This window comes from Glycine max, chromosome 13 (assembly GCF_000004515.6).
Source record: "Glycine max cultivar Williams 82 chromosome 13, Glycine_max_v4.0, whole genome shotgun sequence".
Lineage (NCBI taxonomy): Eukaryota > Viridiplantae > Streptophyta > Magnoliopsida > Fabales > Fabaceae > Glycine > Glycine max.
The window spans coordinates 22,208,552-22,231,057 of record NC_038249.2 but is presented as its reverse complement, the minus strand read 5'-3'; the positions used below and the strand labels follow the sequence as shown (position 1 = coordinate 22,231,057).

The window sequence follows — 22,506 nt, the reverse complement described above, 5'->3', positions numbered from 1 at the left end:
AAATTTTATATGTACTCCAAACATATTTTACACATTTATTACCCTTGGATGGATCCGAGGGGAATGGCATCCGGCCTGGCCTTTACCTCTTCAAATTTTTAAAAATTACACATATATATAAACTCTAGTCTTTTTTTTATCATTATAAAAATCCTTTAATTCATAATTTACTAAAATAATTGTGTAAATTAAAATTGACTTAACTTGTACCTTCCCTTACCTGCTTTGTAATCCGTCCCTGTCAATAATTACATCAGCACACAAACTTCTGAAGCACGGTAAATACAAGTTGTGCTAAAAAAATTTGCCCAATCACTTACAACCATGAGGACTTCGGAATGGGATTAGTAAAGACGACATCATGATACATATTTCGGGCTGAAATCAAATCTTACATCTGTTTGATAAATTTGCCCGGCGAAATAGAGAAAGAAAGTCTTATGAAGATACTATCAAATATCATTAAGAGTTTTATCAAGATTATATATTAGGCATTCAGTAAGGTATGCAAAAAACACTTCACATAAGCACTCTTGCAACTTGTATTGTGTGCAACATATATCTAGATGTCTTCTACTGTTCGTGATGAAGTTAAGGTAACATCTAAGTTTATATCTTTAGCCAAGAACTAGATTCCATTAAATAAATAATAAAATCAAATAAATAGAAAACCGTAACAAGGAAAGCCTACTCTTAGAACTTTTGGTTTCTGTTCTATCTTAACAAAATATATATACTTCTCAAGACCAAGTAATTGACTAGTGACTAATACCGCAATTTGATAATCTCTAGATAGTCAGCACAAGAATTTTGGAGATCCGAACCAAATCCCATGCAGCCACGTACTAAAGTGTATCTCAATTCTCTACTGTTGTTGGAAATAGCTCAGAGATGTGCATTTTGATTCAAAAAGATTCCCTGTGTCAAACAAATGTTTCAGACTTCTTGTATCAGTTAATAGTAAAAAATAACCATATATAATTCCTAATAAGCAGCATTAAGCATTTATATGGATGATTAAACAGTTCAGACATATTCAATGTTTTAGGAAGGCAAAAGACATGCTATTATGTAAAGATTAGAAAGCATGGCATGCTGACGTATGACATCACTGATGAACACAAACTCTTGCTGTTGAGGTGTATAAAGGCTTTCATGAAAACAACCCAACGGACAGAATCCCCTATCCTTGATTAAGAACACGTGTAAGGATTCTAAATTCAACTGTGATTGACTCATTAGAATAATTAAAACAGTATTTTCCTAAAGCAAGTGATTTTCAACTGTTGTAAAAAATATTAAACACCTTTTTGAAAATCAAAAAAGGTTTCTATAATTAAATTGGCTTACAAATAAATTTGAAATTGAACCTTAACTCAAGCCAAAATATTTTTTGCATGAATTCTAAATCAATGTTTTAAATCCCAAATAGCAGTGCATAGCAGCCGGCCACGAAAACATTACTTGATAGCAGATACCAAGATATCCACTATTTTGAAATTTTTATATAGTCTATGTGTATACTATATACATATAAATTCTCAAAAATAATAAAAATTGCTTAAAATTGTTGACATTCATAATTAACAATAAAAATTCATAAGTGTCTTAACAAAACATACAAGTAAATGCCAACAAATTAAGGATTTCAGAATTCTCAAATTGCCAAATTACCATTATTAAAATGCAAATAAAAATAATGTTTCCTAAACTTCAAAATTCAACCAATTAGGAAGAAGTGAAGAAATGGTTATATACTCTTTGGAGCCTTTTTTGTTGGGTTAGAGTCATAGTTGCGCTTCAATTTGTTTTTATCATCACTATATAGAGTGAACCTCTACTTTTGTTTTTCTCTTGTGCAAAAGGGAGGGTAGCCCCATTGTTTTCTAGGGTGTGGTAACAATCACAGGAAAGACTGCTGGAAGAGTCAGGCATATTCTCACTTCAGGCTGGATAGATGTGATTGCTTATGTAAGGCTCTGTTTGTATTAGATTTTCTTGAATGCTGACAAGCATTCATGGGAAAGGGAAATTTTCTCCTACTCATAAAGGCTAAGGGTTGGAAGTGTCTAGGCGCTTTGGAAAGTGTGTGGAAAGTAGGTTCACGGTAAGAGAAGTCCAAACCAAATAGGTTATAACAAGTTAGAAAGGTCTAAAATACCACATGAATCCAATCCAATAATTTTATGCAAAAATCTAGCTAGGCAACAAAATACACACCCGGAAGTCATACATTGTTTAGGGACCCAAGTGCATGCCCAAAGAAAGACACATAGAGAGAGAGAGAGAGCTGCTTACTTTGTTGTGAATTGCGATACTATGAAAGTTTGCATGTCTTCCTATTGTGGCCAAGTCCCTTGCACTTACTGCACTGAAGCTGACGTTTAATTATGTCTATTGATTCAACTTGCTTCATTTTTGGCCGACCTGGAGGGCGCTTAGTTGGTGGAGGGATTACCATAACTAAAGCAGTAGATTCACCTTGGACTGGTGGTTTGTCAACATTTGGTACAGGGTGAATAGATTCTGCATATGTTAATCGATAATTCTCAACTGTGAAGTATCTCGAACAATAATCATATGGGCTCCTACCAACACATTCAAAGACAGCAATGGCATGACAACAGGGCACACCAGTAAGTTGCCATCCCTTGCAGCTACAATCCCAATTATCAATATCGACAATATCCACAGATTCTCCACGGACCTCAAATGTGCTACCTTGTGAGAACAATACTTGAAGTGAATGAGCAACTAATCTTTCCTTTTGGAGCAATTCCTCCTTGGATGGTGTCAACTTTGTCATCCATTGATTAGATTCTACCTGTCGTGTATAAATTGTTTCCATCATCTTACCTCGTAATGCATCAATCATTTGAGTAATTGGCAATTCATGTGCCTCTGACACCCAACTGTAGAATTGCTGTCCAAAATTTGATGAAAGAAGATTGTACCTTGCTCCATTAAAGAATGCATTTGCCCAGTGTTCTGGCTCACTTTGTATGACCCAATCATAGGCTTCAGGAGAAATACCTTTAATATTCTCAATACTACGTTCAAAAGTCTCCAATTTGGGCGCATAAGCAGCAGCATAAAAATCATTAACCATGAAACGTCTGGCCTCATGAGAAAATTGTCCCTTCAAGTCCTTGTTCAATTTCTCAGCAAGGTGGCGTAAACAATAGCTGTGGTAGCATTTTTCAAATACATCCGACAATGATTTTTTTAAGCCATTCTGAAAATCTGCAACAAATGTGATCTGCTCAGATGTTGATGTCGCTAATTTCAGTTCCTGCAGAAACCAGTGCCAGTTGTCTTCAGTCTCGGTGTCTACAACTGCAAAGGCTACAGGAAAAATGCCATCATTTCCATCCACAGAAATTGCAGCCAATAACTCCCCTTGGTACTTTGAGTTTAAAGGAGTTCTGTCAAGGAAAATGAGAGGGCGACAGCCAAGCTGGAAACCAGATATTGAGGCATGAAATGCTACAAAGAGACGATGGAAACTTGAGTCCTCTTTAGTTGTGAATGTTGCAAAACTCCCTGGATTGGTTTCTTTTATCTTCTCACAGAACAATGGTAACTGAGTATATGCCTCTTTGTAGGAGCCTTGAAGCTGCTCTCTAGCAATTTCTTTTGCACGCCATGCTTGAGAATAATTTAACTGAATCCCATACTCCCGTTTTATGTCATCAGCAATATCCTTTGGCTTGTAATTGGGTGAATCTTTCAACTTCTCTTTTATAATACTTCCCACCCAACCCCTAGTTGCTCGGTATCCAGCTTTAACGACAGATCCTTCACAAGTATGATTGCAGTGCATTTTCTTAATGCAAATCAACTGAGTGGTTGACAACTTTGATGCATATACTCTCCAAGGACAGCCTTGAGATTTACATTTGACAGTGACACGATGACTATCATTTTTCTTATATTTGTAAGCAAACCCATGAGCAATAGAGTATTTATGCAAAGCTTCTCGAAATTCACTAAAACTATTGAACCTTTGGTCCACACCCGTGATGGTATTTTCCCACTGCTGTGCAGCTTTACGATGATTGTCATCATTGCCCCCAGAACAAATAGAACGTGCAGGGACTTCATTAGCTACATCTACTACCTCTACCTGATCCATGCATTGGACAGCATCAACAATGACATTCATAGGAGCAACAACAGGTACAGCGGCTTCTGACACAGTTGTCCTGCTTGACCTGCAATTACAAGTTTTCTATAAGATTTTCAAAATAATGCACAAGTGAATGCATATGGCTCTAAAATACCCTATGGCTATTCATATTTGGTCACAGACATGGTATCCCAATTATGTAGGTCACATCTTCAACTTGAGACAACAGGAAAATATGATATTAAAAAGATGTACAACTCTTAATCATATCATGTCCAAGCCGTAATTTCTAAATTTTGGCCAAATTAAACTATATAAATAATAAACGTCTATTAGTATCAAGGGAAGGCTATAAGAGACAAACAGAACTTGTGAATAACTACCTACTACCAGGCATGTTGGAATTGTTATTTCGAGCAGCTCCTTCCTCTGACATAACAAACACATCAACCGTGTTAGCATCCCCGAGGAAATTGACCATGCGTTGCAAATCCTTGTCTTTTGACACTGTAATAAGTGTTTTCTTGTTGCCAGGAAGGAAGTACTTGATAATCATCGTACTTACATTGCAGTTGAACATTTCTGCTATCTCCGACTTAAAATCACTCAAACTTGTCTGCTGATCAATGTCTATTGCATAGGCATCTCCCCCACTGTATGACAATGATCCATCCTTATCAGTTACAAACTCACCTCCTGATTGACATATAGCTATAACTTTCCTCGTAGCCATGACCTACCAAGTAGCAAACATCTAATTATTTATTTTATACCAGTTTGAAAATGCAACTGTGATAATTCAAAGTCAAATATCAGGGGACATAATAATAAACAGTGAAAAAGGTTCTTGCATTTAGCATTCTGAACTCTTCATTGCAAAGACCCAACAAGTAAATTTCACTGCCCAAAATCCAAAGTCATATTTGGCATCAAATTTCAGAAGCGAAATACACATTAAACAAACACAACATAATCTACCATAGAAATTTTAGATAAAAATTCAATCTTTATAACCCAAAAAAAAACAAAACAAAACAGTGCCCACATGAGAAACCTATGATTTAGAGAAAAGAAAAAATGTTGGTTGATAGAAAAAACAAAAACAAATGAAATAATATATTATTTTGATAGGGGGAAGGCAGAAGAGTGGTAGCAAAAATGTAATTGAGAGAAAATATGGAAAAAAAAGAAGAAAGCCCTAACCCAGAAGAGAAGGAAGAAGAAGATAGGAACCTAAAATGCAGAATGGAAGGTGCAATTGTTGGAATGCAGAGATGACGAGAGGGAACCAATCAGAGGGAGAAAGCTCTGTTCTTTTTCGTTTACGTCCCAATGTGTGAAACCTGCCTCTACGACGACGTATTGGCAATGTCACTTCACTTTCACCTTTCTGTTTTGCACAAAACACCACTCCACTTCTTTTTTATCACTACCATTCTACCCTAATTTTGTACACTTAATTTTTAAATTAAATTAAATTAAATTAATATATATCATTTTAATTACTTAATAATTTTATTGAATTAAATTATAAATCCTCAGAAAAACCGTATTAAATTAATTCAAATTACTTTTTTGTATTAAAAGTATTAAATATTCATATTTTATTTTATTTTTAATTTAATAAAAATATTAAGTCATTTAAGTTATCCCATATATACTAGAATAGCTATATGAAATTGTTTTAATGTCTCATTCTTTTTTATATAAATTTATTTCTCATTCTTCAACAAGAGTATTTATAAGGATTCTTTTAACCTCTTACCTTTTTAAAACATATCATTTTTAACATTAGTTTAAACTTGAATTTCAATATTTTTAACTAAATGGTTTAATTTTAAGTTTTTTATCTTCTTTTTTTAATATATTTAGTTTTTACTTAAATTTGAATATATATTTTTTAAAAAATTATTAAAAATTAAAAATAACAATATATCACAATAAATTATTAATCATAAATAGAAAATATATTTTATTTGTTAAAAAATATAGAAGCATTTATTTATTATAAATTGTAAATTTTCAGTTGTATAAATAAACATATTTTAAATATTAGTTTTTAATTCAAACCTATGATTTACATATCAGGCAGACCCTTGATCACTTCTCCCGGACTATGATGGACAACTAGGCCTACCTAGCGGTGAACTTGTTTTTAATCTAAATAAACACATCCAAAACCAATAATTTATTCGGATGAGTGGCGCTAAACTTAATATTCTTAAGTAATTTCTAAAATTTAAGTCTTAAATAAATAAATAAAATATAATTATAAAAAATTCTACTAAAGTGATCAATTAAATTTTATAAAAAAATTAATTATTAACGAAATCAATAAATATTTTCCATCAATAACATAATAAAAAAAATTTAAACACATCCAAAGTTAATTTTACACATGAGACATAGTAAAGAAAAAACTATTAGCCAACAACGTGAATCATTTATTAGATAAATTAATCAATAAAATTATTTGATTTTTAGTTAAGTTTTTAGAAATGAAGAATTTTATTGCTTATATTAGAACACGATAGATTCAAGTGGAGGATACTGTTGTCTATTTTTTTTTAAAAAAAAATACATAATTAGATATTTGGTCTAGTAGTTTTTTTTTCAATTGAGTTTGAGGCTTTAGAGTTTTTTAAATCATATGCAGCATATGGTCGTTTTAATGTTTATATTCACAAAAAGTAAAATGGATAATGAAGAAAAAGTGTTGATTTTGTGAGATGAGTCATGCAGTAGCAGTAGGAGCACTTGCTGTTCCATCTCCAACTCCCATCCCTTTTGTATTACCTTCTCTCTCTTCTCTTCTCTTCTCTTCTTTCCCTTTCTATGTATTCTTCTGTTTTGTCTCATCATAACAGTTTCTTTTCTTTTTTCGTGGATTTTAGTTGAATTCCACTGCTCCAGTGGAATTGGAACATGGTCATGGTCATGGGGTGAAGCTCATTCAAGATGGGTATAAGTGGCGCATCGTTTTGGCTTACGATGGAACCCAATACGCAGGTTTCCCACTCTGCTCATTCCATTTCATCTATAAAGTCCTTACCTTTCTAAAAAATTCTCACTTGGGTCGGACGTTATCTACTTATCTGTATCCGGGTTTTGTTGTTTCACTTGGCTCTTCTACTTGTCTCTGTATTCCATGCTTTTAGTGTTTCTTTGTTTTTCTCTTGTGATTCTATAGCTGTTGTATTAACAAACACCACAATGCCAATGAAACTGCTTTGTTTATTAAGATATCATAAATTGTTGTGACTCTTTGGCATTTTTGTATGTATTCAATTTTCAGTTGCTTTGAAGAATCTCAAACATTGTATCTATCGTTTTAGAGTGATCTCAGTTATTAACTGAGCATTGTGATTATAGTCAAGAGGTCAGAAATTTATGGATTCCATAGTTGTATCATTATTTTAATGGTCTAAACTCTTTGTCTTTCAAAATCCATTGAAAATAGTTTTTAAGTCCCAAAGTATGGAATGGAATTTTCAGCTCAATTGTAATGATAGTCAGTGTACTTTAAGTAATAAACCTCCATTTTAGTCCCTAGATTGTAATACTGAATCACTTTAGTCATGACTGACTTTACAGAATCTTCAATTTAGTCCATGAAGGTTGCAAAAACTCTTTAATTTTAGTCCTGTTTCACTTCATTTTTTATTGCCATTTTTTCATCCCAAAAGACTAAAGTGAATGTTGTATAGCTAAGGATTTAAGTGTTGGATAATTACAATTTTAGGGACTACTAGAACCGGGTTTTACTTGAACTTTAGGAGGATACCAAATCCTTTTGTCTTTAGGCTATATAGAAAGGTGCACTTTTCCAGTATTAATATGTAAAAGTATAGTTTTAATAATTGAATTCTTTCCTTTTCTCCCTTATCTTGAATGATGATCATATTTCAGGCTGGCAATATCAGGAGTCTCCCCCTACTGTACAATGCACCGTGGAGAAAGCTTTAACTCAGGCAACAAAGCTTCAAAGGAAGGATCTCTGTTTGGTTGGTGCAAGCAGGACCGATGCAGGAGTCCATGCTTGGGGTCAGGTCCGACGTTTTTTCATTTTATGTGGCTTCAACTTTCAAGCAACAACCATCACATATTTATAACTTACTGTGACTGCAGGTTGCTCATTTTTTTACACCTTTTAACTATGACAACTTGGAACAACTTCATGCAGCTTTGAACGGTCTTCTTCCTACTGATATCCGAATTAGAGAGATCAGCCCTGCATCAGCTGAATTCCATGCTCGATTTTCTGCCAAAAGTAAGATTTACCATTACAAGATATACAATGATGCCATCATGGATCCATTCCAACGGCACTTTGCTTACCATAGTGTGTATAAACTCAATAGCGCTGTTATGAGAGAAGCTGCAACATATTTTGTTGGCAAGCATGATTTCTCTGCCTTTGCCAATGCATCCCACAATGATCGGGTACCAGATCCAGTGAAGCATGTATTCCGATTCGATTTGAAAGAAATGGTATGTAACTAGTTCTATGTCAAGTTTCTTCCCCAATATCATTATAAGTATTACACACTGTATTTACCCAATTTGTATCTTCTTTCTTTATTCTATGTGAAGACGTTAAAGCTTAAAAGGCTTATTACTTCTATTTTCTTGCTTAGGGAGCTCTTTTGCAACTAGAAGTTGAAGGCTCAGGTTTTTTATATAGGCAAGTCCGAAACATGGTAAATAGTCTTACTTGTTCCTAAATAATGTAAAAGATTATTTTGCAGTTGCAAAATTACTGTATAGTTGTTCCACTTTTGCAATGAACCTATCTGTTTGCTTTTCCAGGTGGCTTTGTTGCTTCAGATTGGTAGGGAAGCTATCCCTCCTGACATTGTACCACATATTCTGGCGAGTCGAGATCGCAAAGAGCTTGCAAAATACTCCTTGCCTGCCCCTCCACATGGTCTTTGTCTTGTTTCTATCAACTATAATGAAAGTCACCTATTGCCTCCGCCGGAGTCCCCCCCTGCAAACAGTTTTGGTAGACATCAGACCATAAGGAAATGCAAGGTTCCATTCTTTTTGTAATAATAGGCAGCAAAACAAACAATCTAACTATCTTTTGGACTGTTTTTTTTTTTACATTTAGATTTTAAGGTTGTTTAAACTTCAAAGATTTCATTTGATTGAAGTACTCTATTTGTTTAATTCAAATATGCAGTTCAGTGAAGTTAACTGTATTTTACTACATTTATGTTAAAGTAAAACATTAAATCATTAACTCAGTCCTCAAAATTAATGCCATCAATCAATTTGATCCACAACATTACCACCAAAAAAAAAAAAAACAAATTTAGTCCATGACTTTGAAAATCATAAATCAATTGATCCATGACATTGCTACCACCGCTCAATTTGCTTTCTGATATTATTAAATCAGTTAATTTAATTGTTAGTCAATTTAGTCTCCAGCGATAGAAATCAAATTAATTGATTGATAATTGCAAACTTAAAGAGTAAATTTGTTTTCCCTATCGTGAAGGACTAAATTAGCTGGTGGTAATTTCAACTTTCAAGGAGTAACTTGTGAATGACCAAATATATTGGGGAATTTTTTTTTGCACCTAACGTTTTTCTTGTCCAATATTTTGTCATTTTTTCAAAAATTATCCCTACAAATAAATTTACTCATTTTACAAATTAATAGCATATAGTCGATGCAGGATTTGAACCTATAACTTTCAAGTTATTAGTATAATATTTTAATCAACTAAATTAATAAACTAATTATGTTATAAAATAATTAATATTGTTATATATAATATTAATTTTTTTTAATTTATATTCAATGCATATGTAAATTTACATAATAAATTTTATGACAATTAATTTTGATTTAATAATTAGTTTGTTTATATATATAAATTTTTATGAAACTTGTGATTTTTATTTAAAATTTATATATGTAAAAAATACATTATTAAATCAAAATTAATCGTAATAAGACCAAAAATACAAAAATTTAAATAAAAATCATAGATTTATAAAAATTTATATATGTAAACAAATTAATTACTAGATCAAAATTAATTGTCATAAAATTTATTATGTAAATTTACATGTGTATTAAATATGCATTAGAAATTTTAGTGTTATATATAATGACATTAATTATTTTATAATATAATTAATTTATTAACTTAGTTGGTTAGAGTATAATATAAAGAACATGAAAGTCATAATGAGTTATTAATTTGTAAAACATTTTTAATTTTTTTTAAAAAAAATTTGTAATCCTTACTCTTACGGATTATGGTCTCATATGGACTATGAATCCGTTTATTAGTAGAGGTAATTTTGAAAAAAATGAAAAAAAATATTAGATGTAAAAAAAATGCTGGTGCAAAAAAAAAATCCCAATATACCGGTGTGCCCTTTTTCATGGGCTGAAACTGATGCTTTGCTCTATTCTACCAACATCCACCTCCACAGTTTATTGATATAAAATTCATTTGTATAAGCTACTTCGACTCAGTTCAGAATTGAGGGTTTAAGGATTACATTTGAAATCAGTTTAAATATTGAGAGTTTTCTATTTTTGTCTTTATTATTATTATTTTTTCTAATCGTTGAAGGGTGCAATGCCATTGTATCAAAAGTTCTCGTATCCACAAAAGCTTAATCATCATTTACTTCTATAGGAGCTAATCTGGCCATTCCCATGATTTTGTTCCAAATACATTAACTTTGCTTCAACGTTGATGTTATGTAAAATAAAATAATCCTCATTCAAAGAAAAAAAAAAGCCGTACTATATGGTACGAAGGGAGGAGAGTACGAAACGCACGAAATTGCTTGTTATAACTTCATAATGAGAAGACTTACGTATAATTGTTTATGAAATGCAATTATTTTTAGAAAAAACATTAAAATTTAACAGATAAGAAAAAATAAAATATCAAGATTTGTTCTTAGATTCTTTCCCGCTAATTATTGAGTTATCTTACCAAAATAAATAAGCAATATTGTCAAGCAAATTCTAGAGGTGTTATAATAATAATAATAAAATTCTAGAGGTGTTCAAATTCAAATAAAAATAAAAAACCACTAAAAAGTAAAAAAATCAAATAAAATCAATATTTTTTGTAGTTAATTAAATTGATTTTTGGTTAATATGTACAATTTAGTTTATTATTCAAACTATTAAATTATATCTATATATTATCAAAATTATTTGACAACTATTACCTCGGTATAATTTGATCCCTCATAATTATTTATTTAATTTTTTTATTTCTTTATTTTGATAATAGAAACTATAATGAAAATACTAATTAAGAATATATTTATCAATACTATATATGTTAATATTTAATACTAGAAAATACCATGCATGATAATTGATAAATTTTTTATTATGATATTTATTTGTTACATATAATATATAATATAATGAATAGATCCAATTTTAGCTACTAGGTACTTAAATGAATAGAAATTTAACAGAATATTATTATAGAAAATACCATGCATGATATTGATAATTTTTTTCATCTTTTTTATTATGATATTTATTAGTTACATATAATATATAATATAACGCGTATCATCAATTTTTTATTTTTATTATGATATTTATTAACAAGTTTTTATAGATTTTTATAAATATTTTTTAATATAATTTAATTTAAAAGATGAAAATAAATTATAAACTTTTTAATAGAATAATTATTATTTTAGTAAAATCTCAAGATTATTTTCAATGATGCAGAGATGAATATAGTTCTTATAATGTGCATGGTTAAACTGAGATATTGGATGTGGTGCAAAGCTAATGTACAAAAAGTTTCTTATTCGGTTATTCATTATATGATTGTACTTTGCTGCTTTTAAATCTCGTGTGGGGTGAATTTTTAATTTCCTACTTATCAGTTGTGGATAATAGATAAGCCACCTCATTCGTGTGAAAAGTACGATTTTTTTCCGTACCGTCAAGGATTTTCCACAAAAAAAAAGGTAAAAAGTGAGAAGCAAAGAACATTGGAAATTTTGGAATTACTGCTAGTCCTAAAATTTGACTATATTCATATTCCCAACGGGGAGAACTAGATCAAATAATTAAGGAAATTGCATAACATCTATCTTGATGGTGGGAATACAGTTCAACTAAACGAAATATAGGATACACTTGTGAATAGTGACTTCCCACGTTTTGCCAAATTGTCAATCTGGTTACATGATGTATTTGGATGTTGCTGAATTAGAATTCAGTTCATGCCAATTTTCCATCCAGTTGGTAACAAAAATTCTAGCATTTTTTCTCCCTTTGCTTGGGATTGTTCTATAACCAGTGGCCAACTAAAACACCACATGGACTTGACATCAGTTTAAATAATACAAGGTAGCATTATCATCACAGCATCAATTACTGTTACAATGAACATCTGCTCGTAATGTCAACAGCAGACTCTTATTTCTTCTACTTATCCTCCTTTTTCTTCCATTTTTCTCTAGGAAGAATTCTCATTATAGAGTTGTGAACAATAGTATGTGTATGAGTCATGCGCTAGGTTCTGCAGAGCACAAAGAAGCATATCTAAGTCAGTTTAAAGTCAAAACAATAACCTAATGCTTTATATGATTAAAAAACACTCATCTGAATACCTGTTCCTGAGAGCGGAAATACATGAAGGGTGTATAATACAAAAAATTTGACACCCTAGATGTATAAATATCAGCATATCTGCAATAATAAAATTTAAACAGTTCAATATCAAAAGAGTAATGTGATAAAATAGAGATCAGGGTCATAAAAAAGTAAGCACATACTTCTCAATTTGTCTCATCAAGTGGCTTTTATCCCACAGTCCAGCACGAGATAGAAAACCCCACCTAATGCAGACGTGTAAACCAAGTAAATAGCAAATACATGTCGTAAAATAACCAAAAAGAAAGACAAGCAGCATGCAAATTTTTGTTAGTAGGAAGTCTTAACCCAAATAGCAAAGGTACAAAAACATTAGATATCCCAACTTCTCTGCAACTTGTTAAAAACACAAAAACTAGGACTATTGATATGGTCTGTAGTTTGTCTGCTGTTTCATTTTTTATGTTCATCTTCACTGTACCAAGAACAGTTTTTCATTCACTGTGTGACCACAAAAGAGAAGTAACCAGTGGGGAAGGGATTGAAGGTTTGCTGGTTCAGAAATTTCATGACAGAGGATATTTGATCTTTCTAATTAATCTAAGGGAATATTTTAACCCGGGAAACATTGACTGAAGTCTGGACTCAATCACCAGTAAATAGTAATTCTTTTCCATGAGAAGTAAGTTATTAGCATGAAGTAGGTTCACATATTTAGCCATCTGGCAGAAGTCAATAAACTAAGTACAGACCGAGTACAATTAGGGAGCTTCTGAATCAAAAGCTCTATCCATTGAGCTTACCTTGAATTGAAGAGCTCCCCATCTGCCTCCAGCATTGGAGCAATTTTCTCATCCAGTCTTTGCATAACAATAAGTAGCTTTTGCATGCTATCAGTGAGGTCTTCATCATTCAAGTTAGTTGCTGCTAGGGTCTTTTAAGAACATGGAAAATCTTACAATCAGTACTGAAGCAATAGGCCAATAATGTATATAGTCTTATCTGGGTAACTTAAAAAAAATATAATAAAAAGTATGCCCAACACCTCCAAAGTGAAAAAATAAGCAACCAGATAAGGTTAACCTAGGGATAAGATGTAAGTAGTTTGGGCACAAGAAGCTTAGTTGAAGAGTTAAAAGGCTTCAACATATGGAAGGAAAAAGCTTTCCAAAATCGAAGAAAGTTACTAACTAGGCTAATAATATCACAAGTTTACAACAAAATAAACTATGATTAATTACTGAGATATGTTGGGAAGATCAATGAATGCATTGAATGATTATATTTAGATTAGGAAGGTGTAAGGAAACAAACTAATAGCAGCAGAAAATCTATCACACAAATGCAAAAGCAAATTCTCAAGAGCCTAATGGTTTTAGTTTTCCAACAATGGTAATAGGTATTTCCATAACTGCAATAAAGCGTAAAAAATGGAATACACAATGGGATTATATGACCAAAACTTACTTGAGCAGGACGGTCTTTGCTTCGCCTCTGCAGAGCCAGCCGAAGTTGATTAAAGAGATCCCCTACAATCTCCTTTTGATTAATAAGCTCCACCAATGATTCTCTATAACTGCGGCTACCAATCAAGGCATCGTACTGCAGTTTGAACATTTACAAAGCACAAGGATATTATTACATGGCTGGATCCTGTCATGGCATCATATTTGCTATAAATAGTACTGATACATGCAGTTCAACACAAGACCATTGAAAGCCATTAAATACATTGTAGCTTCAAGCAATCATATCATTTGTGTATTTTGAGAAAAAAATAAATAAATGAAGTTCTGAAATCTTTCTTTACTCAGAAACATGAGTCAAACATAGACTGATTGTACTAACCTCTTCTTCCAGTTCTCGACAAATCAATGCTGTTCGCCATCGCAGATGGACTTTTGATTGACTGACATCAGTGTAAATATGGTCGCCAACATACAATATTTCATCTCCATGAATATCTAGGGAATTTTCAACCATTTGTGCACTTCCCCCCGAGTACAAACCACCTGCAGAAGAGGGTTAAGGTAAAGTATCATGATCGTAATTCATAAGTATTAAAATTAGCGGCTCAGTTATCGGCAGTGAAAACTAACGTGGTGAATGGTTGAATAGTATTAAAATAAATTTTAGAAAAAATGTCAGCCAGTCATTTTGCATTTCAGCAATAGATTATCATCACAGAAATAATAAGATGCAATACAATCGTTATTTCTGAATCTGATCAAACATAAAATATCCAGAACTAAGTGGTTGAATATTTTTAATGCATCATAAAAATATCATTCAGTTTTTTTTTTGTATTGAGGGATGTCAGATTAGTAGCTAACTTGTCTACAATCTGTGACTTATTCTCCATTCACATTTCTATAAAGGAGGCAGCAGCAGATCCAAAAGCTATCAGTAACAGATGTATTAAACAAAGGAATGCTGGCATATAAATATATAAACTTTTTTATTTTTAGATAAATATATAACCTTTTTGGTTTTGCTAAAGGAATAAAAAGCCCATTTGTCTCAATTTGTATGATTCATAGTCCATTTTTGGAAGTCTCAAAAAGTATTTTTAAATAATGTATTTCTCATTTTGAAACCCTATTGTCCTTGTATTATCTGTTTAGTTAAAAAAATTGAGGAAAGTATTCAAAATGATAGTCTTGATTTATATATTAACCTATAAAATTAAAAAATTTAGAAAGATATGATATTATTTATTGGAAAATAAGGATCTTTATCTTCTTATACAGTGAAAAAGGAAATGATTCAAAAAATAAGGAACAGACAAACTACTAATTACCAGTTTGAGCTTTGAAGCATGGACGCATAAGGCCCTCGCCTGTGACCACTTCATACATGGGATGTGACGTTTGGAAGAACTCTGGTTTTCTTGCTGAGACTATTACCTATCCATGAACAAAACCATGTCCATTTATCCAAAGTTTATTTCATAATAAGATAAGGTTGTTAATTTAGGGAAAAATAATGACGTGGAGATAGTGTATTTTATTCCTCCAATGTCGAGAATGTCTCATTAATTTTCTTCAAGAATAAAAATATGGAAGAAATAATTTACATGAACTTACAATGTCAAATAGATCTCGCCAACCCATATCGTTGGGAAGGAATCTATTAAAAGAATGCTGCATCATTTTGTCTGTGTAAAGATAATCTGAGTTGGTAATTAGCAGAAGTTTCTTGCCAGCCTGTTTCATGAAGACAACTAAATAAGCAGTAGAAGGGCATTATAATATGTTATGCAAAATATAAAACATTAGAAGTAATACCTCCTTCTGATCCAAAAGTGCCAAAGGTAATTCTGGATCAGGCTCCACAAATAGTTCAGGCTTAGACATGATCTCACTCTGCATAAATTTCATATGTCATTCATTGTGAATGAAGCACAACACTATTGCTTCACAGTGGCCAAAAACAACAACGTGAATGTGTTTACCTTAAGACGACCTTCAACATGTGCCCAGAAGAGAGCTTTTCCAACAGCCTGAAAGTTGTGGCAATGGTAAAGAAAAAAATGTCACTAACCAAATACATCATTTAATGTTTCTAAAACATTTGCACTATATTACCTTATATAGCCCTTTATAATCAAGAGCAAGATCTGCTGGTATAGTTTCATCATCCAATCTGTCAACCATCTGGGAGAAATAAAACATTATTAATGAAGTCTCATCATAATAAGACATTATTACATTAAATAAAAAGGTATCCCCCTCATAAATTAGGTAGGTACTATAATTAGTCATGTTATTATCAAGAATTAGATAGAGCAAGGCAGCTTACAGGAGCTGCCTTATATTCAAACTTCACATCTTAACCCAATACCCACTTGAAATTTGGAATACCTAGTTGGCCTCTAAAGAGTCAACAAGAGGAATATACATTTTCACGACTTTCCTCTTACCCTGTCAGGGTTCATAAGACATAGCTAACAATGTTCAACTTAGCAACAAAACCAATGACCCACAGGAGAGATAAAAAGAAGCTACATAAACCAAAATAAAATTATATCAGAATATATCTCCGCTACTGAAAGTTTAGTGGTTTTCAACAGCAACTGCAACATACCTGCATGTAGGCCACAGCTTCAGACACAGAAAACAGTGTATTGAGAAACTCCCATCGACTCTCCTTTCGCAGGTCCACCAGTTCTCTCCCATACATCTCACTTCCATTGCATATAAAATTAAGTAGCACTACAGAAATTATTACTCCGGTTTTCGATAAATGACATCTACTAAGCTAATAATGTGTGTGAACATGCACACATGAGTGTTAATAGTGTATACATATCATATATCAATTTGAAGGCTGTGCTGCAACACAATCAATCAATGAATAGTAGATAATTCATGTGCAAACCTATAAATGCATAAATGAGAGTTATGTTAGAAGATGGATTTCTGTCAGCCTAAAATGATGTATGTTTTGATAACTTATGTTCATATAACAAGTGAGCAAGAAGCCTGACACTTACCTAACAGCTCGAGTAGATAACATTTTGGTGCCATGCATAGCTCTTTTTATGTAACCAAATCGATCAGCTTTAACCAAATTGCCTTTCTCTTTGTCTATGACAAGGCCTCTAATTACCTGAACAATTTATAAAGGAATGCAAAGATCAGGTCACCCAAAAAGGGATAATATGGATTGCCAAATGCCTTCAGCTTGCAAGAGAGAACTACCAGGTCAGGATCAAAGGCAAGTCCATCAACAGGGAAACCCATATTCTTAAGGTTTTCCATACAGTAGTCATAAGCCCTCCCTTCCCAAGCCTGAAAGAGCACATGTCAACATCATAAAAGTCCATTTACCTAAATAGAAATAAACCTACAGTTCCAGGAAAAACCACACAATACATAACCTATTTCGTACTTCAATAATTTGAAGCACCATGCTAATGATTTTAACATATAAGATACAAACATCAAGCACAGAGTAAGGGGAAAATACCTTGTACTTTTACCAATGTGGTAAAACATAATAACTAATGGAATGAATTAATATTATAAAAAAGTATTGAGTAATGACTCATTTAATGATTCAGTAGAGTTGGTATTACCTTATGCTAAACATAAAAAGGTGGTCTACCGCAAAAAAAATTATTTAGCTGCATGCTTAATGATTATATAGTTCATACAGACTATATGATACATGGAACAGAAGCGTACCATCACATTATAATGGATCAAGGTATAGTCCATGTCATATCCAATGGCACTAATGGACCGCAAATTCAATGTACGGCTGCAGAATATTCCACGAGGCGAATTTCTGGATGAAGAAGGGCTCTACACAAAAACACAAACAAAGTGATATTTACTTACAGAACATGAATCTATTTCCCAGTCAAGAAGGGTTCTACACAAGAACACGAAAAGGAGTAGGTCTACTGCACCGGAATGCCCAAGTCTTGTAGCAAGTCTTCAGCGTCTCTTGCTTCTGATCTGGCAACTTCCTCAATTGGACCATCTAATGAAGCATGACCATCAATTCCTACAAGCAAGGGGACCACCATTTGCCTTATTTAGCATAAATTAACAAAACCATATTCAATCTAATAAGAGTAAATAAATAGTCTATACTTCTATACTATCATCCAACCATAATCGTAATAAACTTGTTGACTTTTATAATAACTACTTAAAAGTCAGATACCTAACATAAATTCGGGTTGATTGAGAGTATAAATTTTTTTACGCTGACAGTACATAGTATAATAAAGCTAAAGCCAATTGTCGTGTAAACATTGAAAACTAGTTGGCGGTAACAAAAGAGATGCACTAGAAGCTAATGAAATCTGTAAAAGCTGGCTTTTTTTTTCAGTACATTAAGGAACAAACAACTATATGGTCCAATGTCCTATTCTATGATACAAAGAAACTTTTACATTCAGAAACACCACTTGATCAATCAAAAAACGCACCCCAAAACAAAAGCAAAAAGAGAAATTGAAACCTTGGACCAAAAACCAGGAATTTCGAAAAAAAAGTTTCAAGTTTTACCAAAAGCCTCAAGATGCTCCAACTTGACGTTCAAATCACCTTTGGTGCTCTCCCCGAGGTAGTCCACATCGGACTTGTTCGACTGAGTCACCGAGAAAACTTCGTCGCCGACGGACTTTGAGTCAACGCTGCAGCGACAGAGCGTCAACGCCTTCGCCCACCTCGCATTCAAGCCGTTACGGAAAGTGGGTGTGTTGAAAGCTACTATTTTTAAGCAATTGGTGGTGGTGGCGGGGGCCACTGCTGGCGAAGCGTCGCCGCCGCGCACGGCGAAGACGCGGAAAACCTCCGCCGTGTACATGAATTGATGGTGATTGAAGTGAGTGAAGAGTGTGAAAAAAAAAAAAAAGAAGAATGTGTTGGGGAAGTGAAGTGTGAAGAACAACACTTGTGTTGGGATGTGTTGTGTTGTGGATAGAACTTATTGCAAGTGACAGAACACACTGAATAGTGAATGATGAGATTTTTTTTCTTTTTTTATTATTTGAATTTGGATTGGTCAGATACTCAGATAAAGATTGGAAGTGTTAGGTTAAGCTCCAAGGAAAGAAAATATTTTTTTTTCTTTATTTAAATTACGTTATTGTTATTTATGATATCTTTAAGAAAATATGTTGTTGATGACATGTCGATCATATCTTTCCTCACCACTTTTTAAATTTTTCATTGAATTTATCTGATCAATATTAGATTTTTTTTTGTTTGATACAATCAAAATTAGATTTATAGTGAATTACCTAATTGCTTTTATTATATATTTCGTGCCACCAATCTATTATAGATTGACAATTGTGTGTGCGAGAGATGTTGATTAAATAATGATAAAAAAGTAAGATGTTGATTAAATATATTTTTAATGTAAGTTTGGATGGAAAGTAAAATATGGAAGAAAGAAATAATAAAAGAGATAAAAAAAATGAGTGAGTAAAAAAATGTATTATTTGAATGAATCTTATCTTTGTATAAATAAAAGTAAGTAAGTTTTTGGATATTTTTATCATTTTTATTTTCACGTCGAAATGCAGGACAGTAAATTAATACAGATCAAATTAATAAATTAATGTTTGTCCTCTTTTGTCATAAATTAATATTACTATTTTAATGTTTATAATAAATGCTAATAAATACTTTTTCTTTAAAAAATTATGAACGTTGGACTGGAGAGTTAACGTAATGGTCCAATTCTTTTTTAATGGATCTGACAAGTCCTCTAAAAAATCAAGTTCATTCATGGTCCGTTTTTATATGATATAAAAAATAATAATGATTTTTAATTACGTTAATTTATATCAATAAAAATTTGTTAATTTATATTATTTAAGTGAATCATTATTCTTTTGAAACCGATACCAACATATATAATTTCTCCTAAAAAAAACCGTGTGCATAAAAAAATTGAATAATATAAAGAGATTGTATCCTTCAAATATAAATGTTTAATTGAGTTATTAACTTAAAATGAATCACATATTAATATAATCATATATTCAATTTGGTTTAAATAAAATTTATATCTTTCAATTTAAATCAGCGAAATATTCATTTTTCACTTAATTTATGTAAAAAATTAACAAATATTTTTTTTAAGAATTTAACCTGCTTTTCATCTTTTGCAAGGGATACAAAATTAGTGCTTTGCAATTAATTTAATTATCAACAATATTTTAATTTGATTTCACTCCTCGTTCCCTAGGAATAATAAAAATATCACTTTTACTTCATATTATTATTTTATTCATTGAAAGTTATTATAGTTAAAAATCAACATTAGATTGATATATAAAATATATTTGCACCTAAATATTATCATCGTATATAATCACTATGCAGGAACAACAATGATGGTTCAAAAGTCATTATTTGAAACAAAATTTGATAATTAAATTGAAATTATTTTTGTAAAAAATTACGATAACTAATTTATTTGTTGTCTTTTAAATGTTACCATTCATGTTACAAAGGGTTATGGGGTCAAACTGTTAAAATTAATTATTGTATTGGTCTTTATGAATTAATTATTTGTTTTTTATATATAGAATCAAGGCAGTATTATTAGTTATTAATATAAATAATATTTAATTTAATTATTTTAATAATATTATTTGTTATATTGTTCACAATAAAGTCTATGCTTATTTTTATGATTCAACAAATGAGGTTGGACTTTGTTTGCCGCATACTGTTATATCAGATAATTTTTTTGTCACATTCTTTTATAATTGTTTATATTTATTTTTACATCTAAGGCAAATCATCAAACTGGATGGATGAATAACATGAATTAAATATGATGCTTTATTATGTATTAATCCTATTATGATTTTTCATATTTCAAACATATTTTTAATAAATATTACTTAATTGTTCATTTTTATTAAATAAAATTAATAACATTCAAAATAAAATTAGTGTTAAATGGATAAAAAAATACAAATTAATATCAATTTTTGCTTTGTAAAAGTCATACTGTTTGATAGACAATAATAACATTTCTATAAAAAAAAAAATATGACGCCTATCAAACAATAATATTTAAGAATTTTTTTCGGCATCAATTAGATACCAAAAATTTAGTAAAAGACAATCAACCTTTCTATTTTTATTTTTTTTTAAATCAGTAGTCTTCCTTTCTAATCTACAAAGCAAGTCAATAATATTTTTTAAAAACATTTTTACGACTTTTAAAACACACATAATTTTATGAATTTTAATAAATCTTAATCAAATGATAAATTAAATATTAGAAAAAAATGTTAAAAATTTACTGTTAACATTTTTATTTTATATAAATAAGTTATTAAGAGTAAGCATAGTGAAATGCTTATGGGGAGGGTCATTAAACAGGTTATCTGGAGATCCTCTCCTCCAATCATGTGGAAGCACACACTCCCCAAAACATTATGTTTTTATTGGCATTGGAGCATGTTAAACATGGATTCAATATGAGACAATGATTTTTGTTCAATTTGCTTCGAAAAGTGCTAAAATGTTGGACCCTGTCTGCTTCAATCGCTGTCTCTATTTTGGAATTGTTCGTGCTCCTTGGGTTTGTTTTAATCTGTTCCATTTATGAACCATTGGTTTTTCTGGGATTGTTTATTTTGACAAAACTCGTGTTTTAATTGGTTAATCAGAAAGCACTGGGAGCTAGTTTAGAAAATACAAGACGACCTTTAACTCAAAAACTAGTAATTATTATTGCCAAGAAATTCAGCAACACTGAAAACTAAAACAGGAAGAGCATGTGGTTAATGTTGCGTCATTCCTCATTTTCTAAAAATAAAAGATTTTCTAATTTGATGCCTAATAACATTGAAAATTTTCAACATTTGTATATTAAATTAAAGATATGGTTAAAAGGTAGCTAATATTTTTTATTGACATTTTTAAATATTTAAATGAAGATTAAATAATTCCTATTTTTTCATATAGTAAATTATTAGAGATATAAATTAATTTAATTATTTAAGTTAATTACTTATGTAACTAATTATATTTATGTAATGAGTGAGTTTTGTTCATTCAAAAATTCTTTCTTACATTGTTTTCTTTTTTTCTATTTTTCTTATTCATTATGACAAACATGAGATTTGTCATAAATTATTTTTATTAAAGACTTTTGATGCTTTTTCTGAAGTTCTCATTATAAAAAGTGGAAAAGAAAAACCGGCACTTGGGGAGTAAGAAAAGTACGTTATCTTATTTGGGCATCACGTAAAGTAACGCGTCTTTGGATTTTATTC

At 31.3% G+C, this 22,506-nt stretch overlaps 3 protein-coding genes across 6 annotated transcripts; 1 reads left to right on the top strand and 2 right to left on the bottom strand.

The window, feature by feature from the left end:
• Positions 1 to 518: 518 nt before the first annotated feature.
• On the bottom strand, positions 519 to 5,530 carry LOC100776940 (uncharacterized). 3 transcript variants are annotated; one of them, XM_006593941.4, is made up of 4 exons: positions 5,333 to 5,530; positions 4,513 to 4,865; positions 2,299 to 4,214; positions 519 to 918 (listed from the first exon to the last, which is right to left on the bottom strand). In XM_006593941.4, the coding sequence occupies exons 2-3, from the start codon at positions 4,860 to 4,862 to the stop codon at positions 2,318 to 2,320; spliced, it is 2,247 nt and encodes a 748-aa protein (XP_006594004.1). In that variant the 5' UTR covers positions 4,863 to 4,865; positions 5,333 to 5,530; the 3' UTR covers positions 519 to 918; positions 2,299 to 2,317. The 3 variants fall into 3 exon arrangements, with proteins under 3 accessions (XP_006594004.1, XP_003542404.1, XP_006594005.1); XM_003542356.5 differs by having other exon boundaries at positions 5,363 to 5,530; XM_006593942.4 differs by lacking the exon at positions 5,333 to 5,530 and having other exon boundaries at positions 4,513 to 4,558; positions 4,695 to 4,824.
• Positions 5,531 to 6,766: 1,236 nt separating this feature from the next.
• Positions 6,767 to 9,323, top strand: LOC100801367 (tRNA pseudouridine synthase A 1). The gene is made up of 6 exons (XM_003541286.4): positions 6,767 to 6,918; positions 7,024 to 7,138; positions 8,039 to 8,178; positions 8,258 to 8,620; positions 8,767 to 8,829; positions 8,939 to 9,323. Exons 1-6 carry the CDS (start codon positions 6,859 to 6,861, stop codon positions 9,179 to 9,181), a joined length of 984 nt encoding a protein of 327 aa, XP_003541334.1. The 5' UTR covers positions 6,767 to 6,858; the 3' UTR covers positions 9,182 to 9,323.
• Positions 9,324 to 12,254: 2,931 nt separating this feature from the next.
• Positions 12,255 to 19,187, bottom strand: LOC100800826 (5'-nucleotidase domain-containing protein 4). Of its 2 annotated transcripts, none has more exons than XM_041008032.1 (17): positions 18,803 to 19,187; positions 18,157 to 18,254; positions 17,930 to 18,049; positions 17,444 to 17,533; positions 17,236 to 17,351; positions 16,827 to 16,926; positions 16,328 to 16,396; positions 16,195 to 16,242; positions 16,028 to 16,105; positions 15,827 to 15,946; positions 15,541 to 15,646; positions 14,589 to 14,752; positions 14,208 to 14,342; positions 13,544 to 13,674; positions 12,923 to 12,985; positions 12,758 to 12,836; positions 12,255 to 12,666 (listed from the first exon to the last, which is right to left on the bottom strand). In XM_041008032.1, exons 1-17 carry the CDS (start codon positions 19,062 to 19,064, stop codon positions 12,604 to 12,606), a joined length of 1,842 nt encoding a protein of 613 aa, XP_040863966.1. In that variant the 5' UTR covers positions 19,065 to 19,187; the 3' UTR covers positions 12,255 to 12,603. The 2 variants fall into 2 exon arrangements, with proteins under 2 accessions (XP_040863966.1, XP_014620948.1); XM_014765462.3 differs by having other exon boundaries at positions 18,764 to 19,186.
• Between the last annotated feature and the right edge of the window lie 3,319 nt (positions 19,188 to 22,506).